At 39.7% G+C, this 19,286-nt stretch overlaps 1 protein-coding gene across 2 annotated transcripts in view; it reads left to right on the forward strand.

The window, feature by feature from the left end:
- Positions 1-19,286, forward strand: part of COL4A5 (collagen type IV alpha 5 chain) — a 365,159-nt gene that overhangs the window by 103,177 nt on the left and 242,696 nt on the right. For both annotated transcript variants that reach the window (XM_080651978.1, XM_080651979.1), the window contains exon 2: positions 14,496-14,555. In XM_080651978.1, coding sequence (XP_080508104.1) covers positions 14,496-14,555 — 60 coding nt within the window. The remainder of the gene's footprint in view (positions 1-14,495; positions 14,556-19,286) is intronic.

A 19,286-nucleotide genomic window follows, 5' to 3' on the forward strand; every position in this document is an offset into this window, starting at 1 on the left:
ACTGTTGGCCCTGAAAGAAACTCACTACAGACTGATTCATTTGCCTCTCAGCATAACCATTATTGCTTGTCTCATTTTCGGTTCTTATAAGTGTATTTCTAGTATCACATGATCTCACTCATCTAGGGGAAATAATGAACAACATAAACTGATGAACAAAAACAGACCCGGAGACAGGGAAGCATCGATGAGACTGTCAAACCTCAGAGGGAAGGTAGGGGAGGGTGGGGGTAAGGGGGAGAGATCAACCAAAGGACTTGTATGCATGCATATAAGCCTAACCAGTGGTCACGGACAACAAGGGGGTGGGGGCATGCGTGGGGAAGGGTTCGGGAGGGGAATGGGGGAGTGAGCACAAATATGGGATACCTTAATCAATAAAGAAATTAAAAAAAAAGAATAGGCATATAAGTCAATTTTCAGAACAGAGATCCCAGAAACAAACCTATGCCTTTATGGTCAGTTAATATTTGTAAAAGGAGGCAAGAGCATACAATGGAGTCAAGACAGTCTCTTCAATAAATGGTGTTTGGAAAATTGGACAGACACATGCAAAAAAATGAAACTAGTTCACCAACTTACACCATACACAAAAATAAACTCAAAATGGGTAAAATGTTAGTTGCAAAACCATAACAATTCTAGAGGAAATCATAGGCAATAAAATCTCCAATATTTCTTGTAGCAATATTTTTGCCTAGACATCTCATAGGGCAAGGGAAACAAATGAAAAAATAAACAAATGGAACTACATCAAACTAAAAAGCTATGCACAGCAAAAGAAACCATCAACAAAATGAAAAGGAAACCCACTATATGGTAGAATATATTTGCCAATGATATATCTGATTGGGGTTAAATTTCAAAATATATAAAGAATGTATACAACTCAATAAAAGGCAGACAAACCAATTAAAAATGGTCAAAGGATCTAAACAGGCCCTCACAACAGTGTGGTGAGGGTCAAATGGAAGGGGTGGTGGGGGCTGGGTGGAGGTAGGCAAAGGGGGGAATGGAGACATCTGCTATATTGTCAACAATAAAAAAAGTTTAAAAATATGAAAATTTTCTTGGCCAGTGTGGGTCAGTGTGTTTGTCAATTGAACTGTGACCTCCTGGTTCATAGGTGAACATTTTCCAAACGTTTTGTCTGTATGCTACATTGTAGATGTTATAGTTGTGTTCTTTACTTTCGCCAAGTATTTTAACTTTAATAAATTTCTTTTCTGCTGTATCTAGTCTACTGTCATGCCCACCTATAGAGTTTTAAATTTCAAAGTTTTTACTTCTAAAATTTATATTTTATTTCAATTCAGCTGTTACTTTTTTATGATTTCCTGCTCTCTTTATTATTTTTAAGTTTTGTTTTTTTAAAATATATTTTATTGATTTTTTTACAGAAAGGAAGAGAGAGGGATAGAGAGTTAGAAACATCGATGAGAGAGAAACATCAATCAGCTGCCTTCTGCACACCCCCCACTGGGGATGTGCCTGCAACCAAGGTATATGCCCTTGACCGGAATCAAAACCGGGACCCTTCAGTCTGCAGGCTGACGCTCTATCCACTGAGCCAAACAGGTTAGGGCTATTATTTTTAAGTTTTTAAAATTATCTTTAATAACCCTATATAATAAAAGCCTAATATGCAAATCGACCAGTTGGTGGGGGGCGGGGCCAGAGAGTGGGCGGTGCCAGGCCAGCCAAGGTGGGTGCCAGCAGGCAATTGGGTGGAGGAGATATTGGGGGGCAGGAGCTGTCCCCTGGTGGTCAGTGTGCTCCCACAGGGGGAGCACTGCTCAGCCACAAGCCAGGTTGACGGCTGGCAAGCACAGTGGCAGTGGCGGGACCCTCTCCTGCCTCCATGGCAGAGCTAAGGATGTCCGACTGATGGCTAAGGGCTCCCGGATGCATGAGGGCCCAGGTTGGGTGAGGGATTGCCCCCAAGTGCACGAATTTTTGTCCACTGGGCCTCTAATCTTAAAATAGTTATTATATACTAGAGACCCGGTGCACGAAATTCATGCACAGGGGGAAGGGTGTCCCTCAGCCCAGCTTGCACCCTCTCCAATCTGGGACCCCTTGAGGGATGTCTGACTGCCCTCTCACAATCCAGGACTGCTGGCTCCCAACCACTCGCGTACCTGCCTGCCTGATTGCCCCTAACCGCTTCTGCCTGCCAGCCTGATCACCCCCTAACCACTCCCCTGCCAGCCTGATCAATGCCTAACTGCTTCCCTGACAGCCCGATTGCCACTAACTGCCCTCCCCTGCTGGCCCGGTCACCCTGAACTTCCCTCCCTTGCCAGCCTAGTCACCCCTAACTGCCCTCTCCTGCCAGCCTGGTCACTCCTAACTGCCCTCCCCTGCCAGCCTAGTCACCCCCAACTGTCCTCCCCTGCAGGCCTGGTTTCCCCCCCCCCCCAAACTGTCCTCCCCTGCAGGCCTGGTCCCCCCCAACTGTCCTCCCCTGCAGGCCTGGTTGCCTTCAACTGCCCTCCCCTACAGGCCTGGTTCCCCCCAACTGCCCTCCCCTGCTGGCCTGATCGCCCACAACTGCCCTCCCCTGCCGGCCATCTTGTGGTGGCCATCTTGTGTCCACATGGGGGCGGCCATCTTGTGTGTTGGAATGATGGTCAATTTGCATGTTACCTCTTTATTATATAGGATTATATGTCTACTAATTCCAAATATCTTAAATCTTTGCTTAGTAGTTTCTGCTATCAGTTGTTCCTCCTGGTTTCTGATTATGGTATGTTACTTCCTTGTATACTTAACGAATTTTGAGTCGGATATCTTATTTTACTTTCAAATAGGATTTTTAAAAATTCTTTGATGTTTACTATGAAGGTATGTTCTTCTACATAGGACTTTTATGTATTTCAGCCCAGCCTGTGGAATGTCAAAGCAGTCTTAGTCCACTCTAAATTTGCAGTTTGAGGTCAGGGGGCTGCCCAGCTAAATGATAATTTGGATTGCAAATAACTATGAGGTCCAGAATTTGGTTATAGTTTCTTAAGGATTTCTCACTTCCCCCCATCCTTCTCTGATGAAAGCTAAGAAATATATTTTCTTAAATTTCTCTAGGGATAATATTGTGGGTACTTTTATATATGGTACACCCTTACATTGAAGCAATTATGAAACAAGTATCTCAAATTCTCCAAGTTTACTAAATGGCCTCAGTGCAAAAATAGTTTCACTAGTCCGTTTATTGGGCTTTCCCTCTCCAACATTTTGGCCTGATAAATTCTATATTGAAGAAAGCGGAGATGGAAGTGTAGATAAACACAGGTACTTGCCACCTCCCACAACCACATCAAAATTATAACTAAAATACAGAACAATCATCATTCAGAACTGCCTGAAATCTGGCTGAATGGAAATCCTACAACTAGAGAAGTAAAGAAGAAAGTACATCAAGACTGGTAGGAGGGGCGGAGGCACAGAAGAGACTGGTCCTAAACCCATGTGTGGCATTTTTTTAATGGGGCGGGATATCTCCAAGGCCTCCTGTGAGAAGCAGAGGGTCCCAGTCCCATATCAGATCCCCAACCCAGGGTTCCAGAGCTGAGAAGAGAAGTTCCTGTAACTTTGAGCTGTAAGAACCAGCAGGGATTGTAGCTGAGTGATGTGGAGGCTGCTGGAGTCCCAGATGTTCCTGTTAAAGGGCCTGTGCATAAACTTACACAGTCCCCCTTCATCCGAGCTTCAGTGCCCAGTGGAAGCTTTGGGGCAATTCAGGGACATATGGGGAGGAACTGGGCTGTCTGGCATTGGGGAAGGAACTCCAGAGCAGCTTTCTTCCAGACAAGGTTGCTCACGATGGTCATTGTTCCTGTGCTGGGACCTCCCCCATCACAGAGTTGACTGACAGCCATATCCAGGTTTCCATCAGGATGGCCCACACTGTTTGCTCTGGTGATTCCCTGGGACTCCATCCCATCCAATTTTCAGCCAAACCCAAGCTGTTTGCAGCTTCTTTTCCATATGAATGGGCTATCCTGGCTCAGGCTTCAGAGTTTGCTAAAATCTCTTAAACAATTAGTGACTGGAGTCAGCATGCCTCAATCATATCAATAAAAGGACCAAGACTTGCCACTAGCACCAGCCTTCCTTGCTTCACAGCTGGGCCTCGCCTGAGCATTTCCTAGCACAATACAAGTAGCAGCCATCTGCGGATCTCTCTGTAGCTCCTATTAGGTGGCCCCAGGTAGTGCCACTACATTGACTTTGCCACTACATTGCCTTACATTGCCAGGAGACCCCAGAGCCAGTACACCCAATGGATAACTTTAGATCATACCAGATTACAACTCTACATATCTATGAGTGAGATACTCAATGGGAAGACTCAGCACCAAAGGCCCACTGAAGCAAGTCCTGCCCCAAAATGGTGTCTCCTGTACAGCAGCTCTTCCATTATAGATGCTGCTGATCCTCACAGCCAATTGGCCTGGAGGTCAATTCCTCCCAGTGATGCCAACAGCAATCAAGGCTTAACTACAACAAGACTGTGCACACAGCCCACAAAAGGGTGCACCAAGAGCGTCCACCTCAGGTGACTGCGGAGGCTGAGCCACTGGGCCCTATAGGACACCTACCACACAAGGCCACTCTATCAAGTCAAGGAGACTTAGCAAATACTCAATACATAAAAAACAAACACAGGGAAGCAGCCAAAATGTGGAGACAAAGAAACATGCCACAAATGAAAGAAATGGATGAAAGCAAAATACTGGATACAGAGTTCAAAACAATGGTTATAAGATTACTCAAGGATCTAAATGAGCACTTCAAAGGACTTAAGGAGAGCTTCAAGGGACTTAGTGAGACTTTCAATGATCTTAGTGAGAATGTCAAAGACATGAAAAAGGACCAGTCAGAAATTAAGCATACACTAACTGCAATAAAGAATAATTTGCAGGGATTCAACAGTAGACCAGAGGATTCTGAGAATCAAATCAACAATTTGTAATATGAGAGGCAAAAAACACCCAATCAGAGAGTAAAAATAAAAACAATCCAACAACATGAAAATAGTGTAAGGAACCCCTAGGACAACTTCAAGCATACTAACATTTGCATTATAAGAGTGCCAGAAGGAGAAGAGAGAGAGCAACATATCGAAAACCTATTTGAAGAAATAATACCAGAAAACTTTCCCTACCTGGTGAAAGAAATAGACTTACAAGTCCAGGAAGTGCAGAGAGTCCCAAACAAAAGAAACCCAAAGAGGCCCACACCAAGACACATCATAATTAAAATGTCAAGGTTAAAGACAAAGAGAGAATCTTAAAAGCAGCAAGAGAAAAACAGTTACCTATAAGGGAGCACCTATACAGCTGTCAGCTAATTTCTAAACAGAAACTTTGTAGGCCAGGAAAGCTATCATTTATCATTACTCTACCCAGCCTAAGTTAAGTTAGGATCAAGGAAACCTTACTGAGCCAGGAGTGACAGGAGAACAGAAGCAGACCACCATTTAGGATATTACCCACCTTAAAATTCTGTTGACTCACTAGTGCCTGCTTCCCAATTCTGAGAACACATGAGCCATTTACTGTGCATGAGGATAAATGGGCTGGAGTTGGAATGGGGCAGGGGTGGGGGAGGCGGGAGAGTAAGTGAGGGTTAGATAAAGAGCGTCACAGACAAGAAAAAGCTAAAGGAGTTCATCACCACCAAACCAGTTATTACATGAAATGTTGAAGGGTATTATTTAAGAAAAGGAAGAAGAAGAGAAAAGAAAAATTCAGAAGTTCAGAATGGCTATCATCAACAAATCAACAAATGACAAGTGCTGGCGAGGATGTGGAGAAAAAGGAACCCTCATGCATGCTGGTGGGAATGCAGACTGGTGCAGCCACTGTGGAGAATAGTATGGAGTTTCCTCAAAAAACTAAAAATGGAACTCCCATTTGACCCAGTGATCCCACTCCTAGGAATATATCCCAAGAAACTAGAAACACGAATCAGAAAGGATATATGCACCCCTATGTTCATAGCAGCACAACTTACAATAGTGAAGATTTGGAAACAGCCTAAATGCCCATCAGCAGATGAGTGGATTAAAAAAACTGTGGTACATCTACACAATAGAATACTACACTGCAGTAAAAAAGAAGGAATTCTTACCATTTGCAATAGCATGGATGGAACTGGATAGCATTGTGCTAAGCGAAATAAGCCAGAGAAAGATAAATATCACATGACCTCACTCATATGTGGAATATAATGAACAACATAAACTGGTGAACAAAAACAGATCCAGAGACAGAGAAGCATCAGTTAGAATTCAGACATCCTCAAACTACGGCCCGCGTGCCACATGCGGCCTGCCGAGGACATTTATCCGGCCTGCCGGGTGCCGCTGCCTGTCCTGCTTAGCAGCCAACTCGTCCCGGGCCCGCAGTGCGCATAGGAATTTGTTCATAGTGGCTTTTTTTTAAAAACTATAGTCGGGCCCTCCAACGGTCTGAGGGACAGTGAACTGGCCCCCTGTTTAAAAAGTTTGAGGACCCCTGATGCTCAAACCTCAGAGGGAAGGTAGGGGAGGGTGGGGATAAGGGGGAGAGATCAACCAAAGGACTTCTATGCATGCATATAAGCCTAACCAGTGGACACAGACAACAGGGGGATGAGGGCATGATTGGGGGGGGGGGGTAATGTAGGGATAAGGACACATATGTAATACCTTAATCAATAAAACCAATAAAGGAAAAAAAGGGGGGATCCAGAAAAAAAAGTTCAAAAGTATGAAAAATAAAATGGCAGTATATACATATCTATGAACAATTGAATCTAAAAATCAAAATAAAGGAACAAGGAATCTAATGAACAATATAAACTGATGAATAAAATAGAATCAGAGGCATGGAAACATGGAACAGACTGACGAATCTGAGAGGGAAGGGGAGGCAGGAAGAGATTAACCAAATATCTTATATGCATTTATGCATTACTTATGGACACAGATAATAGGGTGGTGAAGGCTTGTGGTAGGGTGGGAACCAGGTGGAGGTGGGCAATTGGGGATATCTGTAATACTCAACAATAAAGATTTTTTAATTAAAAAATCCTATATTGCTCCTCTTTGATGCTTTTAAGATATTTTTACATTTTGAAGCATCTTTAGTTAGTTTCATTTTAAGCAGCCATACCAGTCTGGATACCTAACAACTACTTTATTGAGGTATTTCTTATTGCTCCATGACATCAATTGGTAGTATATATTTTGTAACACCTGAATCAGAATCATTCAGAAATGTTTATTAAAATTTTAGAATCTGTTAGCCAACCTCATGCTTACTGAAACAGAACCTCTAGGATGGTATCCTAGTATCTGAATTTAAGGAGGTTTTTTAAGTATTCCTAATGTGTACAGAAGTTTGATTTTATTTGTACTTTAAAGTCTTATATTTTGTATTTTTTATTGTAGGAGCTTGAGATCTGAATGTATTGTTTTGTATACTTGTTCTAGCACCATATGTTGAACAATCCATTATTTTTACATCTATTTGATATGCTAACTTTTATTATATTTCAGGAGTGTGTGTGTGTGTGTGTGTGTGTGTGTGTGTGTGTGTGTGTGTGTGTCTATTTCTGATTTTTCTATTTTGGTCTATTGAGCTGCCTAATCTTTGAGCAATACCATGCTGTTTTAATTAGTGTTGACTTATCATGTGTTTTTCTATGTGATTAAAAATATCTTCCTTAGTTTTTATTTTATGATTTTCTACCACAGTAAAATATTTAAGACATTACTCTAATTGCATCATTTTCTTGCTTCAACTGTCTTTGGTAACTTCGTATAATTAAATAGGTTTTTCTACAGTTTTTGAAAAAGTTCTTTAATTAGCTGTATCTTCTAGTGTACTTTTCCACATTGACTTAAGAAATACTTTAGATTGGGGTACTTAATGTTTATTTTACCTGACTCATTGCCCACAAAATTTTTATTTTAATCTTAGTGCTAAGTATGCCCATATTTATTCTAGATGTCTTTCTGTCTATCCTTCAGAATTGAAGTCAAGTTATTTACCTTCTCTACAGAGCTCTCATGAATACTCCCAGGCTCAAGGAAACCCTCTTAACTTTTATAGCAATTATTTTCTATACCACTTATTTTTACTTGGTAATTACTACTGATCTGTAAAATCTGAAAGCTACCTAAAAAGATCGTTCTGTCTATCTCTGTCTTCTTACCAAAGTGAAAACTGAGCATGAGTATATGGAATGATCATAGTCTCCTAATGACTCAATTGCTGAGGTAAACTTAGGATGTATTTCTTGTATTTTAGAGTTCTTTCTATTAACATTGTTTGCTTTATCATTATTCCATTGTGTTTTATTTTTATTTGTTTGGGCCTAGATTTCTTCTTTAACTAGATTGGAAGTTCCTTAAAGGCAGGGCTCATGTCTACACATTTTTTTACAAGTCATAGCCCTAATACTATGCCTTTATTTATTAGGCACCTAATTGATATTAATAGATATTGGTAAAAAGCTAACCAGATGTCAAATTGAGGCTATTTCCTCATGGGCATCCTATATAATAAAGAGGTAATATGCAAATTTACCATCACTCCAACACACAAGATAGCTGCCCCCATGTGGTGAAAGATGGCCACCCCCATGTGGACACAAGATGGCCAGCAGGGGAGGGCAGTTGTGGGTGATCAGGCCTGCAAGGGAGGGCAGTTGGGGGTGACTGGGCCAGCAGAAGAAGGCAGTTGGGGGTAACCAGGCCTGCAGGGGAGGACAGTTGGGGGGGGGGGATCAGGCCTGCAGGGGAGGGCAGTTGGGGGCAACCAGGCCTACAGAGGAGGGCAGTTGGGGGGGGGACCAGGCCAACAGGAGAGGGCAGTTAGGGGTGACCGGGCTGGCAAGGGAGGGCAGTTGGGGGGGACAAGGCCTACAGGAGAGGGCAGTTGGTGTGTATGTGTGGGGGGGAAACCAGGCCTGCAGAGGATGACAGTTAGGGGTGACTAGGCTGGCAAGGGATGGAAGTTCAGGGTGACCGGGCCAGCAGGGGTGGGCAGTTAGTGGCAATTGGGCCGGCAGGGGAGCAGTTAGGCATTGATCAGGGTGGCAGGGGAGTGGTTAGGAGGTGATCAGGCTGGCAGGCAGAAGCAGTTAGGGGCAATCAGGCAGGCAGGCAGGCGAGCAGTTGGGAGCCAGCAGTCCTGGATTGTGAGAGGGATGTCCCAAATTGGAGAGGGTGCAGGCTGGGCTGAGGGACACCCTTCCCCCTGTGCATGAATTTCGTGCACCGGGCCTGTAGTCACTATTATAATTGCATGGAAAGTGACATCTAGTGTTTGGCTTGTGTATTACAATTGCTTTTTTTTTTTTTAACACAGGTAATGATTATTTTAAATTTTTTTAATTTTCAATTACAGGTTACATTCAGTATTATTTTTATGAGTTTCAGATGTACACATTAATGGTTAGACAATAATATATTTTATAAAGTATTATCCTCGATATTTACAGTACCCAACTGGCACTATACATAGTTATTATAATATCATTAACCATATATTCCCTATGATGTACTTTACATCCCCATGAGTATTTTGTAACTACCAATTTTTATTTGTTAACCTCTTCACATTTTCGCCAAGTACTCCAAACTCTGAATACTAGAGTTTTTATAACCTAGATGGAATAAACAAAATATAAATTAAATTTTTAAGTTGAATTAAAAAAAATTGTAATTACCAGATGTCTTAAGTAGTGACAGTTATAGTGAATCAGTATTCCTGAAATTGATAAGTTTGGACTTTGAAATCTAGAATTCATGTTTACACAAAGTAATATTATATATTTTAAATTCACTTCTGTTCCTGATACACTGTTATGTAATTTTTGTGTATGGAAATTATCCTTCCCATTAGAGAGCAATAATATACTACTGTCTTTGTATCTCTACCTGCACCTAACATAACATAGTGACAGTCACATAACAGGTGGATCAAATAAGTATGTGTTGAATTAGTTATATATGTTTGAAGGATCGATGTTTTATTCATCTTTATTGTCTAACAAGTTTTCTGGACTCTAATAATACTCAATTAATGTTTGATGAGTAAGTCTAAATAAATCTATTTAACCTGTAATGTGGTTGATGTATAATACCAAAACATGAGTTCAAAACATTGTCATCTATGTATAATAAATAATGGCTGCATAACAGATTTTAGATTGTAAATGTGGCAAACAGGGCATAGCTCACTTGGTTAGAGTGACATCCTGATATACCAAGGTTGTGGGTTCAATCTCCAGTCAGGGCACATACAAGACACAATCAATGAATGCATAAATAAGTGCAACAACAAATTTCTCTTCTCTCTCTCTCTCTCTCTCTCTCTCTCTCTCTCTCCCTCTTTCTCTCTTTCTCTCTTTCTCTCCATTCCCCTTCCTCTCCCTGTCTCAAAAAGAAAAACAGAACAACAAAAAAACACAAGAAATGTCACACACACATATTTTTAAATATATTTTTATTGATTTCAGAGAGGAAGGGAAAGGGAGATAGAGATAGAAACGTCAGTGATGAGAGAGAATCATTGATCGGCTGCTTCCTGCAAGCCCCCTGCTGGGAATTGATTCCCGCAGCCACAACCGGGGCATGTGCTGTGACCAGAAATTGAACTGTGACCTCCTGGTTCACATGTCGACGCTCAACTATTAAGCCATGCTGGCCGAGCACAAACATATTTTTCTGGAACAGCCTCTTGGAATGTAAGTGAAAAATTCCCCCGACATCAGGCCATTGTTGTTTGTTCTTATAATTAGTAAAAGGAGTTTCAGCATGTTACAGGTTCTAACTAAATGAATGACCTCAGTACTTCAATAAGAATTGGGGAAGAAAATCTGGTCATGAGTGGAGTAAAGAAAAGCATGGAATGTTGGGAAGGAAGCTAAGTTATTTTTTAAGTTATAGGCTCCCAAGGCTGAGCATTGATAAACATTATTTGGTATTTACTTTACATAAAAGTTTCTCTTATTTGATGAGAAGCATGTTATCTTACTGTACATAAATACTGAGGTATCTGCCTATGTTAAACTAATTACTATTTATTTTTTCTAAGCCATTAAGTTTCATGCCGGAGTATAGTTCTAGAAGGCAGAAGTCATCTACTATCTTCTTGTTTAATAGATCTTTATTTTAAAGGAAGACATTTTTCTGGCTTCAGGAACTCAATTATTTTTTTTTAATTTAATAAATCTTTATTGTTCAGATTATTACAATTGTTTCTCTTTTCTCCCCCCATAGCTCCCCTCCACCCGGTTCCCACCCCACCCTTTGCCCTTACCTCCCCCCACACTGTCCTCATCCATAGGTGTACGATTTTTGTCCAGTCTCTTCCTGCACCCCCACACCCCTTTCCCCCTGAGAATTATCAGTCCACTCCCTTTCTATGCCCCTGATTCTATTATATTCACCAGTTTATTCTGTTCCTCAGATTTTTAATTCACTTGATTTTTAGGTTCACTTGTTTAAAGATATGTATTTGTTGTTCATAATTTTTCTCTTTACTTTTTTCTTCTTCCACTTCTTAAAGAATACCTTTCAGCATTTCATCTAATACTGGTTTGGTGGTGATGAACTCCTTTAGCTTTTTCTTATCTGTGAAGCTCTTTATCTGACCTTCCATTCTGAATAATAGCTTTGCTGGGTAGTGTAGTCTTGGTTGTAGGTTCTTGCTATTCATCACTTTGAATATTTCTTGCCACTCCCGTCTGGCCTGCATAGTTTCTGTTGAGAAATCAGCTGACAATTGTATGGGTGCTCCCTTGTAGGTAATTAACTGTTTATCTCTTGCTGCTTTTAATATTCTCTCTTTGTCTTTTGCTCTTGGCATTTTAATTATGATGTGTTTTGGTGTGGTCCTCTTTGGATTCCTTTTGTTTGGGGTTCTGTGTGCTTCCTGGACTTGTAAGTCTATTTCTTTCACCAGGTCGGGGAAGTTTTCTGTCATTATTTCTTCCAATAGGTTTTCAGTATCTTGCTCTCTCTCTTCTTCTGGCACCCCCATAATTCTGATGTTGGTACGCTTGAAGTTGTCCCAGAGGCTTCTTACACTATCTTCAACTTTTTGGATTCTATTTTCTTTTTGCTTTTCCGGTTAAGTGTTTTTTGCTTCTTTGTATTTCAGATCTTTGACTTGATTCTTGCGTTCCTCTAGTCTGCTGTTGGGTCTCTGTATAATATTTTTTATTTCAGTCAGTGTATGTTTAATTTCTAGTTGGGTTTTTTTTTTTCATATCTTCGAGGGTCTCGTTATATTTATCGGCCTTTTCTAGGATATTCTTGAAAAGCCTTATAACCGTGGTTTTGAATTCTATATCCAGTCGTTTGTTTTCCTCCATTTCTTTTGTTTGTGATCTGTTTCTTCGTCTCCCCATTTTTCACTGCTTCCCTGAGTTAGTAGGGTAGCTTTGTGTGCTAGGTTTCCTATATGGCCCAGTGGGTCGGCCTCCCCAGTTAACCTGAGGTGGACATTCTTGGTGCACCCCTTTGTGGACTGTGTGTACAGCCTTGTTGTAGTTAAGTATTGATTGTTGTTGGTATCACTGGGAAGAATTGACCTGCAGGCCAGTTGGATGTGAGGATCAGCTGTGTCTACACTGGGAGATTTTCGGTGCTGGAGACAGCCTTATAGGATTAGCCTTGCCAGATTGAAAAAGCCTCTTTGCTCAGCTTGGAAGGGGTGGAGTCTCAGGGCAGAGCAGACAGTCTTGGCTTCCTGTCAGCCCTGCCCTTGCGTGTGAGTCTCCAGACCTCTGCCTTCCGTGGTTCCCGAGTTTCCGCCTTACAGTCCAGATTTCCCCCGTAAGAGCGTGGGTCCCCAGGGGCTCGCCTGGAACTGCAGTTCAGTGCAGTCGGAACTGGGGTTCAGTGCAGTCAGGAGCTTCCAACTCCCTTCAGCTAGGGAATGCCTGCAGCAACCTCCGCAGTCAGTCTTTGTGCGCACTCGCGCCTCCAGACCCCTGCCGCCGTGGCTCCCCTGAGTCTCCGAGTCTCTGAGTCTCCGTGTGCCTTTCTCTCTACCTGACAGTCCAAACTCCCCCTGTATGAGCCTGGGTCCACAGGGTTTCACCCGGAACTGAGGTTCAGTGCAGTCGGGGGCTTCCTTCCCCCTCCTGCCAGAGAAAGCCAGCCAGGCACTCCGCCGCCCTTCCTCTCTGCACGCGCGTGTCTCCGTTCCTCAGCCCTTTGCAACTCCTTCTCCATGAGCTTTCCTCTTTCCTTCTAGTTGTAGAATTTCCACTCAGCCAGCTTTCCTGTGGTTCTGGATGGTGTCCGTTCTGTCTTTTAGTTGTAGTTTTGAAATTGTTGTGCGGGGCAGCAGTTTAGGTGCTTACCTATGCCGTCATCTTGGTTTCTCCGATGGGAATACCAGCTAATTTTCAGGAACTCATTATTAATATAAGTGAATAAAATAGTAGTAGTATTATAAACAGGCTGTGGGAATAATATTTTCAGTAAATCTTGAAGCTGATAAGACTGTGCTACTAGAGATGAGAGAGTGGGGGCAAAGAAAAGAATGGTGGTTAAAGATAGTATTATGTATTTTATGCCCCATGATTGCTCAAGAATGTAGAGCAGAAACAACTTCTTGTCTAGTTGCCAAGGTTACTGCTAATATGGATTGATAGGTAATTTCTTACAAGAGAAGATAGGAGGAAAAAGGGAGTTCCTAAGAGTTTGGACAGTGGCAAATCATATTACAGAGAAGTTTTATGAATTTCTTATTCATTTTTTAAAAATATATTTTTGCTTTAAAATTATAAAAATCTGTTATATAACATGTGTTGGCAAGGATGTGGATGAAAGGGAACCCTTGTGCACTGTTGGTGTGACTGCAAATTGGTGCAGCCACTATGGAAAACAGTGTGGAGATCTCTTGAAAAACTAAAAATAGATATATACCATATGACCTAGCAATTCTACTCCTGGATATTTATCTAAAGAAAATGAAAACCTTAATCTGAAAAGATGTATGTACCCTTATGTTTATTGCAGCATTATTTACAATACCCAAGATATTGAAGCAATTGAGGTGTCCATTGATAAATGAGTGGATGAATGATATATTTACCTGCACAATGCAATATTACACAGCAATAAAAAAGAATGAAATATTGCCATTTTTGACAACATGGGGGTTTTAGAGGGCATTTTGCTAAGTAAAGTAAGTCAGGTTGAGAGAGACAAATACCATATAGTTTCACTTATATGTGGAATCTAAACAAACAAACAAAACAACACAAAAATAGACTAATAGAAACAGAAATCAAAGGGATGGTTACTCAAAGGGAGGGGGTGAGCAGATGAATGAAAAAGGTGAAGGGGGATATAGTCAACAATATTTTTCTGGTATTTTTTTTACAAATTTGAATTGTTGAATTCAGTTGAGATGTTAGTCAGAGTCTGGTTTTCAGGTTTATATTTAATGATTTTTCTCCCCATTTATCTTTCTTTATAGGCTTGCTATGGGTGTTCTCCAGGATCAAAGTGTGATTGTAGTGCTGTAAAAGGAGAAAAGGTAAGATCTGAGATGGGCCTTTGAAAACATAGGAAAAACAGAAAAATAATGTTTTTAATATGTTTTTTTAAACAGGGTTTCTACCTCAGGACCTAATAAGTAAAATGAACTCTATTCTAGGACCTAATAAGTAAAATGAACTCTATTCTAGTGCTTATTGTAGGCAGTTGTAAGGATTAGACTAATTGTTGCAGGGGTCAGAACATATTTTCTGTAAAAGGCCATAAAATAGATGTTTTAGGTTTTGTGACCCAATAACGTCTCTTGTCACATATTTCTTTCTTCTTTTTAAAATATTCTTTTAAAAGTGTAAAAAACATTTTTAGCTCTTGGACTATATAAAACAAGCTTCTGACTGCATTTGACTTGAGATCTATAGTCTGTCAACCTCTGATCAATCTTGTTGAAAGCACTTAATAACCAAAAGAAGGGGAAATCACTTAAGAAGGAACCAAACATTCATTAGGCTACTAATCTGTGCTGGATACCATGCTAGACAATTTTGTGTACACTTATGTAGTCTATGTAAGTTAATGATTGGTGAATCTCTATTTTTATCTCACTTTTCCACAATAGCACCCCTGTTTTATACATATGATGATTACAAAGTATTGGTGAGGATTAAATAGCATAAACCTAGCCACTATGAGTCAGTGACTCACATTAAAATTGGAAGATTAAAAAGAGATAGTGAATTGTGGCCCTATGAGAGTTGTAAGGAGAAAGGAGATTATACTCTACTTTCCACTCTTTGTGCTCAATAAATATTTTTGAATAAACAAGCGAATGCTACTAATTACATATGAAAAAGTTTGGGACACTATCTCAAGACCATATTCTGTTTAGGAATATAAAGGTTCACTGGCATATTAATGTGTTTAAAAGTCCTGGAGTAAAGAAACCTTTTTTTTTTTTTTTTGCAATGTTATATTTCCGAGCTCCATTTCATCATGTAACCCACTTTTCTCTTACCAGACCACCTATTACAGTAGTCCCCTTTTATTCATGGTTTTACTCTCCATTGTTTTACTTACCCACAGTCTTCTGAGGTTAAAAAATATTAAATGAAAAAAAAAAACACAGAAATAAGAAACTCATAAGTTTTAAATTGTGTGCCATTCTAGGTAGAATGATGAAATCTTGCACCATTATGCTCCATCCTGTACAAGATATGAACCATCCCTCTGTCCAGGGTATACATGCTGTATACACTATCTGTCCATTAGTCACTTACTAGCCATATCACCAGAAGGTCAGTAGTTGCCTAACACTACATCAGAGGACTTATGTCACCTTACTTCATCTAGGAATTGTATCATATATTATCACAAAAAAAGGGTGAGTACAGGATACTAAGATATTTTGAGTGAGAGAGACCATGTTCGTATAACTTTTATTACAGTATATTGTTATAATTGTTCAATCTTATTATAAGTTATTATTGGTAATCTACTGTGCCTAATTTATGAATTAACCTTTATCATAAGCATGTATGTATGAGAAAAAGCTATGTATAAGGTTCAGTATTATATGTGGTTTCAGGCATCAACTGAGGGTCTTGGAATGTACCCCCATGGAAAAAGTGATACTACTATATATTAATCAAATAGTGTTATGCTGAATATCTATTTGAATAACATAGTTTGAGGGGAGTAGTTTTATAGTAAATGGTGCTATCTGTAATGGTAAATAAAATAAGAGTGATTCCTTCCTGATATTGGTACAGTGACTTTTATCTAAGTCTTCTTGAGATAAGAAGCATACACTCTGGACAAAATATAATAGCTATTTAATGGCACAGGAGAGTGACCAAAAATAACAAAAAATGAGAAAAGATTTTACCCTTGAAAGAAAGGAAGTTCACTGGGCAAGTTTGCATTTATGTTGCTTTTCTCCTGAGTGTACTGTTCAGTCTACATGGCATAGGATGGTCAGAAACCAGACAGGATGCCACAGTCTTACTGGCTTGAGAAGTCAGAGGACAGAAGTGAGGATGCCAGAATGGCTTTGAAGTGATGGGAGTTATGCTGAAATGAAGGGAGCCACAAAGGGGATAGCAAAAAAATGCTGCTTCTAAACTCCACACAAATTCTTGGTTGAATCCTGAAACTTACATGTAAAGGATGATTCATACAACCCAGCAAAAAGGAATGGCTAGAAGACTGCAATAACTAAACAAAATTTAATTGCTGTCCAGTGAAGGGAAAACAGGGTTTTAAGGTTTAGTTTAGCTGAGTTAACTATTTCCTTAAATAAAATTTCATTACTTTCCAGAGGCAGAAAAATAATCCAGGATGTCTACATATTAACTACAATGTCCAATATGTAATTAAAACTTACTAGACATAAGAAGTAGCAGGTAAAAGTGACCCATAGTCAGAAAAAGATCAGTCAGTGATAACTAACTTGAAATAACACAGATGTTAGAAATTCTAAACAGAGATTTAAAGCCAATGGAATAAATATATTTATTATTTTAAAGGGAAATCAGCTCAGAATGAATGAACAGAGAATCATAACAGAGCACTGGAAACTGAAAGAAATAGGAAAATCTATATTTAAAAGCAAAATATAAGAGCAATTTACCAGATGGGCTTTTAATAGCAGGGTGGAGATGACTGAAGAAAGGGTCAGTGAAATTAAAGATTCATTTGAAGAAAGATCCAATCTGAAGAACAAAGAGAAGGAAAAGAATAAGTCCTCAGTGACCTGTGAAAAAGTATTAAATGATTTAATACAAATGTAAATGGAACCCTATAAGAACAGGAGGGAAAAACAGGGAAGTAAAAATAATAATAATTAATGAGGCATTAGTAATGGCAAGCATTTTCCACACTTGGTGAAAAATATAAGTTTACAGAAAAACATAAATTTAAGAAGTTCAGCACAACCCAAGCAGGATAAAAACAAAGAAAACTACACCCAGGCACATCATAATGAATCTACTGAGAAAAAAAAAATCTGTGATTAAAAGAAAATCTGAAAGAAGCTAAAGAAAAAATACACATTATATACTAGTACTGGGGCACAATAACATAACTAAGGATAGACAGAATTCTCATCAGAAAGAATGGATAATGTACAACAATATAAAATCATCATTGAGTTTTATGAGTTCTTTATATATTTTGGAAGTTAAACCTTTGTCAGAGCTACTGTTTGCAAATATCAACTCCCATCTGGTTGGCTGCTGTTTGTTTTGTTGTCCGTTTCTTTTGCTGTGCAGAAGCTCTTCAGTTTGATATAGTCCCATTCATTTATTTTTGCCTTTACCTCCTTGCCCTTGGGGTCAAGTCCATAAAATGTTCTCTACCATCAAGGTCTATACCAAACAAATAACAGTCCAATCAAAAAGTTGGCAGAGGACCTGAAAATATACCTCTCCCAAGAAGACAAACAGCCAATAGATATATGAAAAGATGTTTAACCTCACTGACAATCAGGGAAATGCAAATTAAAACTACAATGAGATACCACCTTACACCAGTTAGAGTGGCCATTACCAACAAGACAAGCAACAAGTGTTGGAGAGGTTGTGGATAAAAGGGAACCCTCATTCACTGCTGGTGGGAATGTAGACTGGTACAACCACTATAGAAGGCAGTCTGACGATTCCTCAAAATATTAAAAATAGAGCTACCATATGTCCCAACAACCCCAATCCTGGGTATATACCCGAAAAACTCAAAGTAATTTATATGCAAAGATATATGCACCCCTGTGCTCAATGCAGCATTATTTAAGGTGGCCAAGAGTTGGAAACAGCCAAAGTGCCCTGCAATAGAGGAATGGATAAAGAAGATGTGGTTCATATACACAATGGAGTACTACACGGCCATAAGAAAGGCTGAAATAGCGTCATTTACAACAACATTGATGTGCCTTGAGAAAATTATGCGAAGTGAAATAAGTCAGACAGAAAAAGCAAGAACTATATGATTTCACCCATATGTAGGATATAAAACTGAAACTTATGGACACAAACTGCAGTGTGGTGGTTGCCAGAGGGAAGGGGTAGTAGGAGAAAGGGGTCCTAATATGAGGTGACAGGAGATTTGACTTTGGGTAGTGGGCACATGATCCTATATACATATTTTGTAAATTAGTAATCCACACATGAAACCTATATGTTCATGTTGACTAATGTCACCCCAATAAAATTTAATTTAAAAAATCATCATTGAAAATATCTGCATATACAGTGAAAATACACATAAAAATAAAAGCAAATTTAAGACATTTTCTGGTCATAAAACATGAGAGAATTTTTCATCAGCATACTTGCACTAAAATAAATTTCTTCAGGCTGAAAGACTGTTTAAACCATAACAACAGAGCTTCAAAAGCATAACAAAAGCCCTGGCTGGTTCAGTTGGTTGCAGTGTCATCCCAAACACCAAAAAGTTATGGGTTTGATTACCAGTCAGGGCACATACCTAGGTTGTGGGTTCAATTCCTGAGTGGGATGCGTACAAGAGGCAACTGAACATCGATGCTTCTTTCTCTCTGAAACCAATAAAAACAACAACAGCATATCCTCAGGTGAGGATTAAAAAAAAAAAAAAAAGCGTGACAACAGAAGCCCAAACTGACAGAATTAAAGAGAGAAATAGACAAATCCACAATCATAGTTGTAGATCCTAATATTCCTATCTGTCATTGGCAGAATAACTATGAAAAAAATTTGTAAAGGCATAGGTGATTAGAACTACACTACTAACAATCTAGACC

The sequence above is a fragment of the Plecotus auritus genome (assembly GCF_963455305.1).
Source record: "Plecotus auritus genome assembly, chromosome: X".
NCBI lineage: Eukaryota > Metazoa > Chordata > Mammalia > Chiroptera > Vespertilionidae > Plecotus > Plecotus auritus.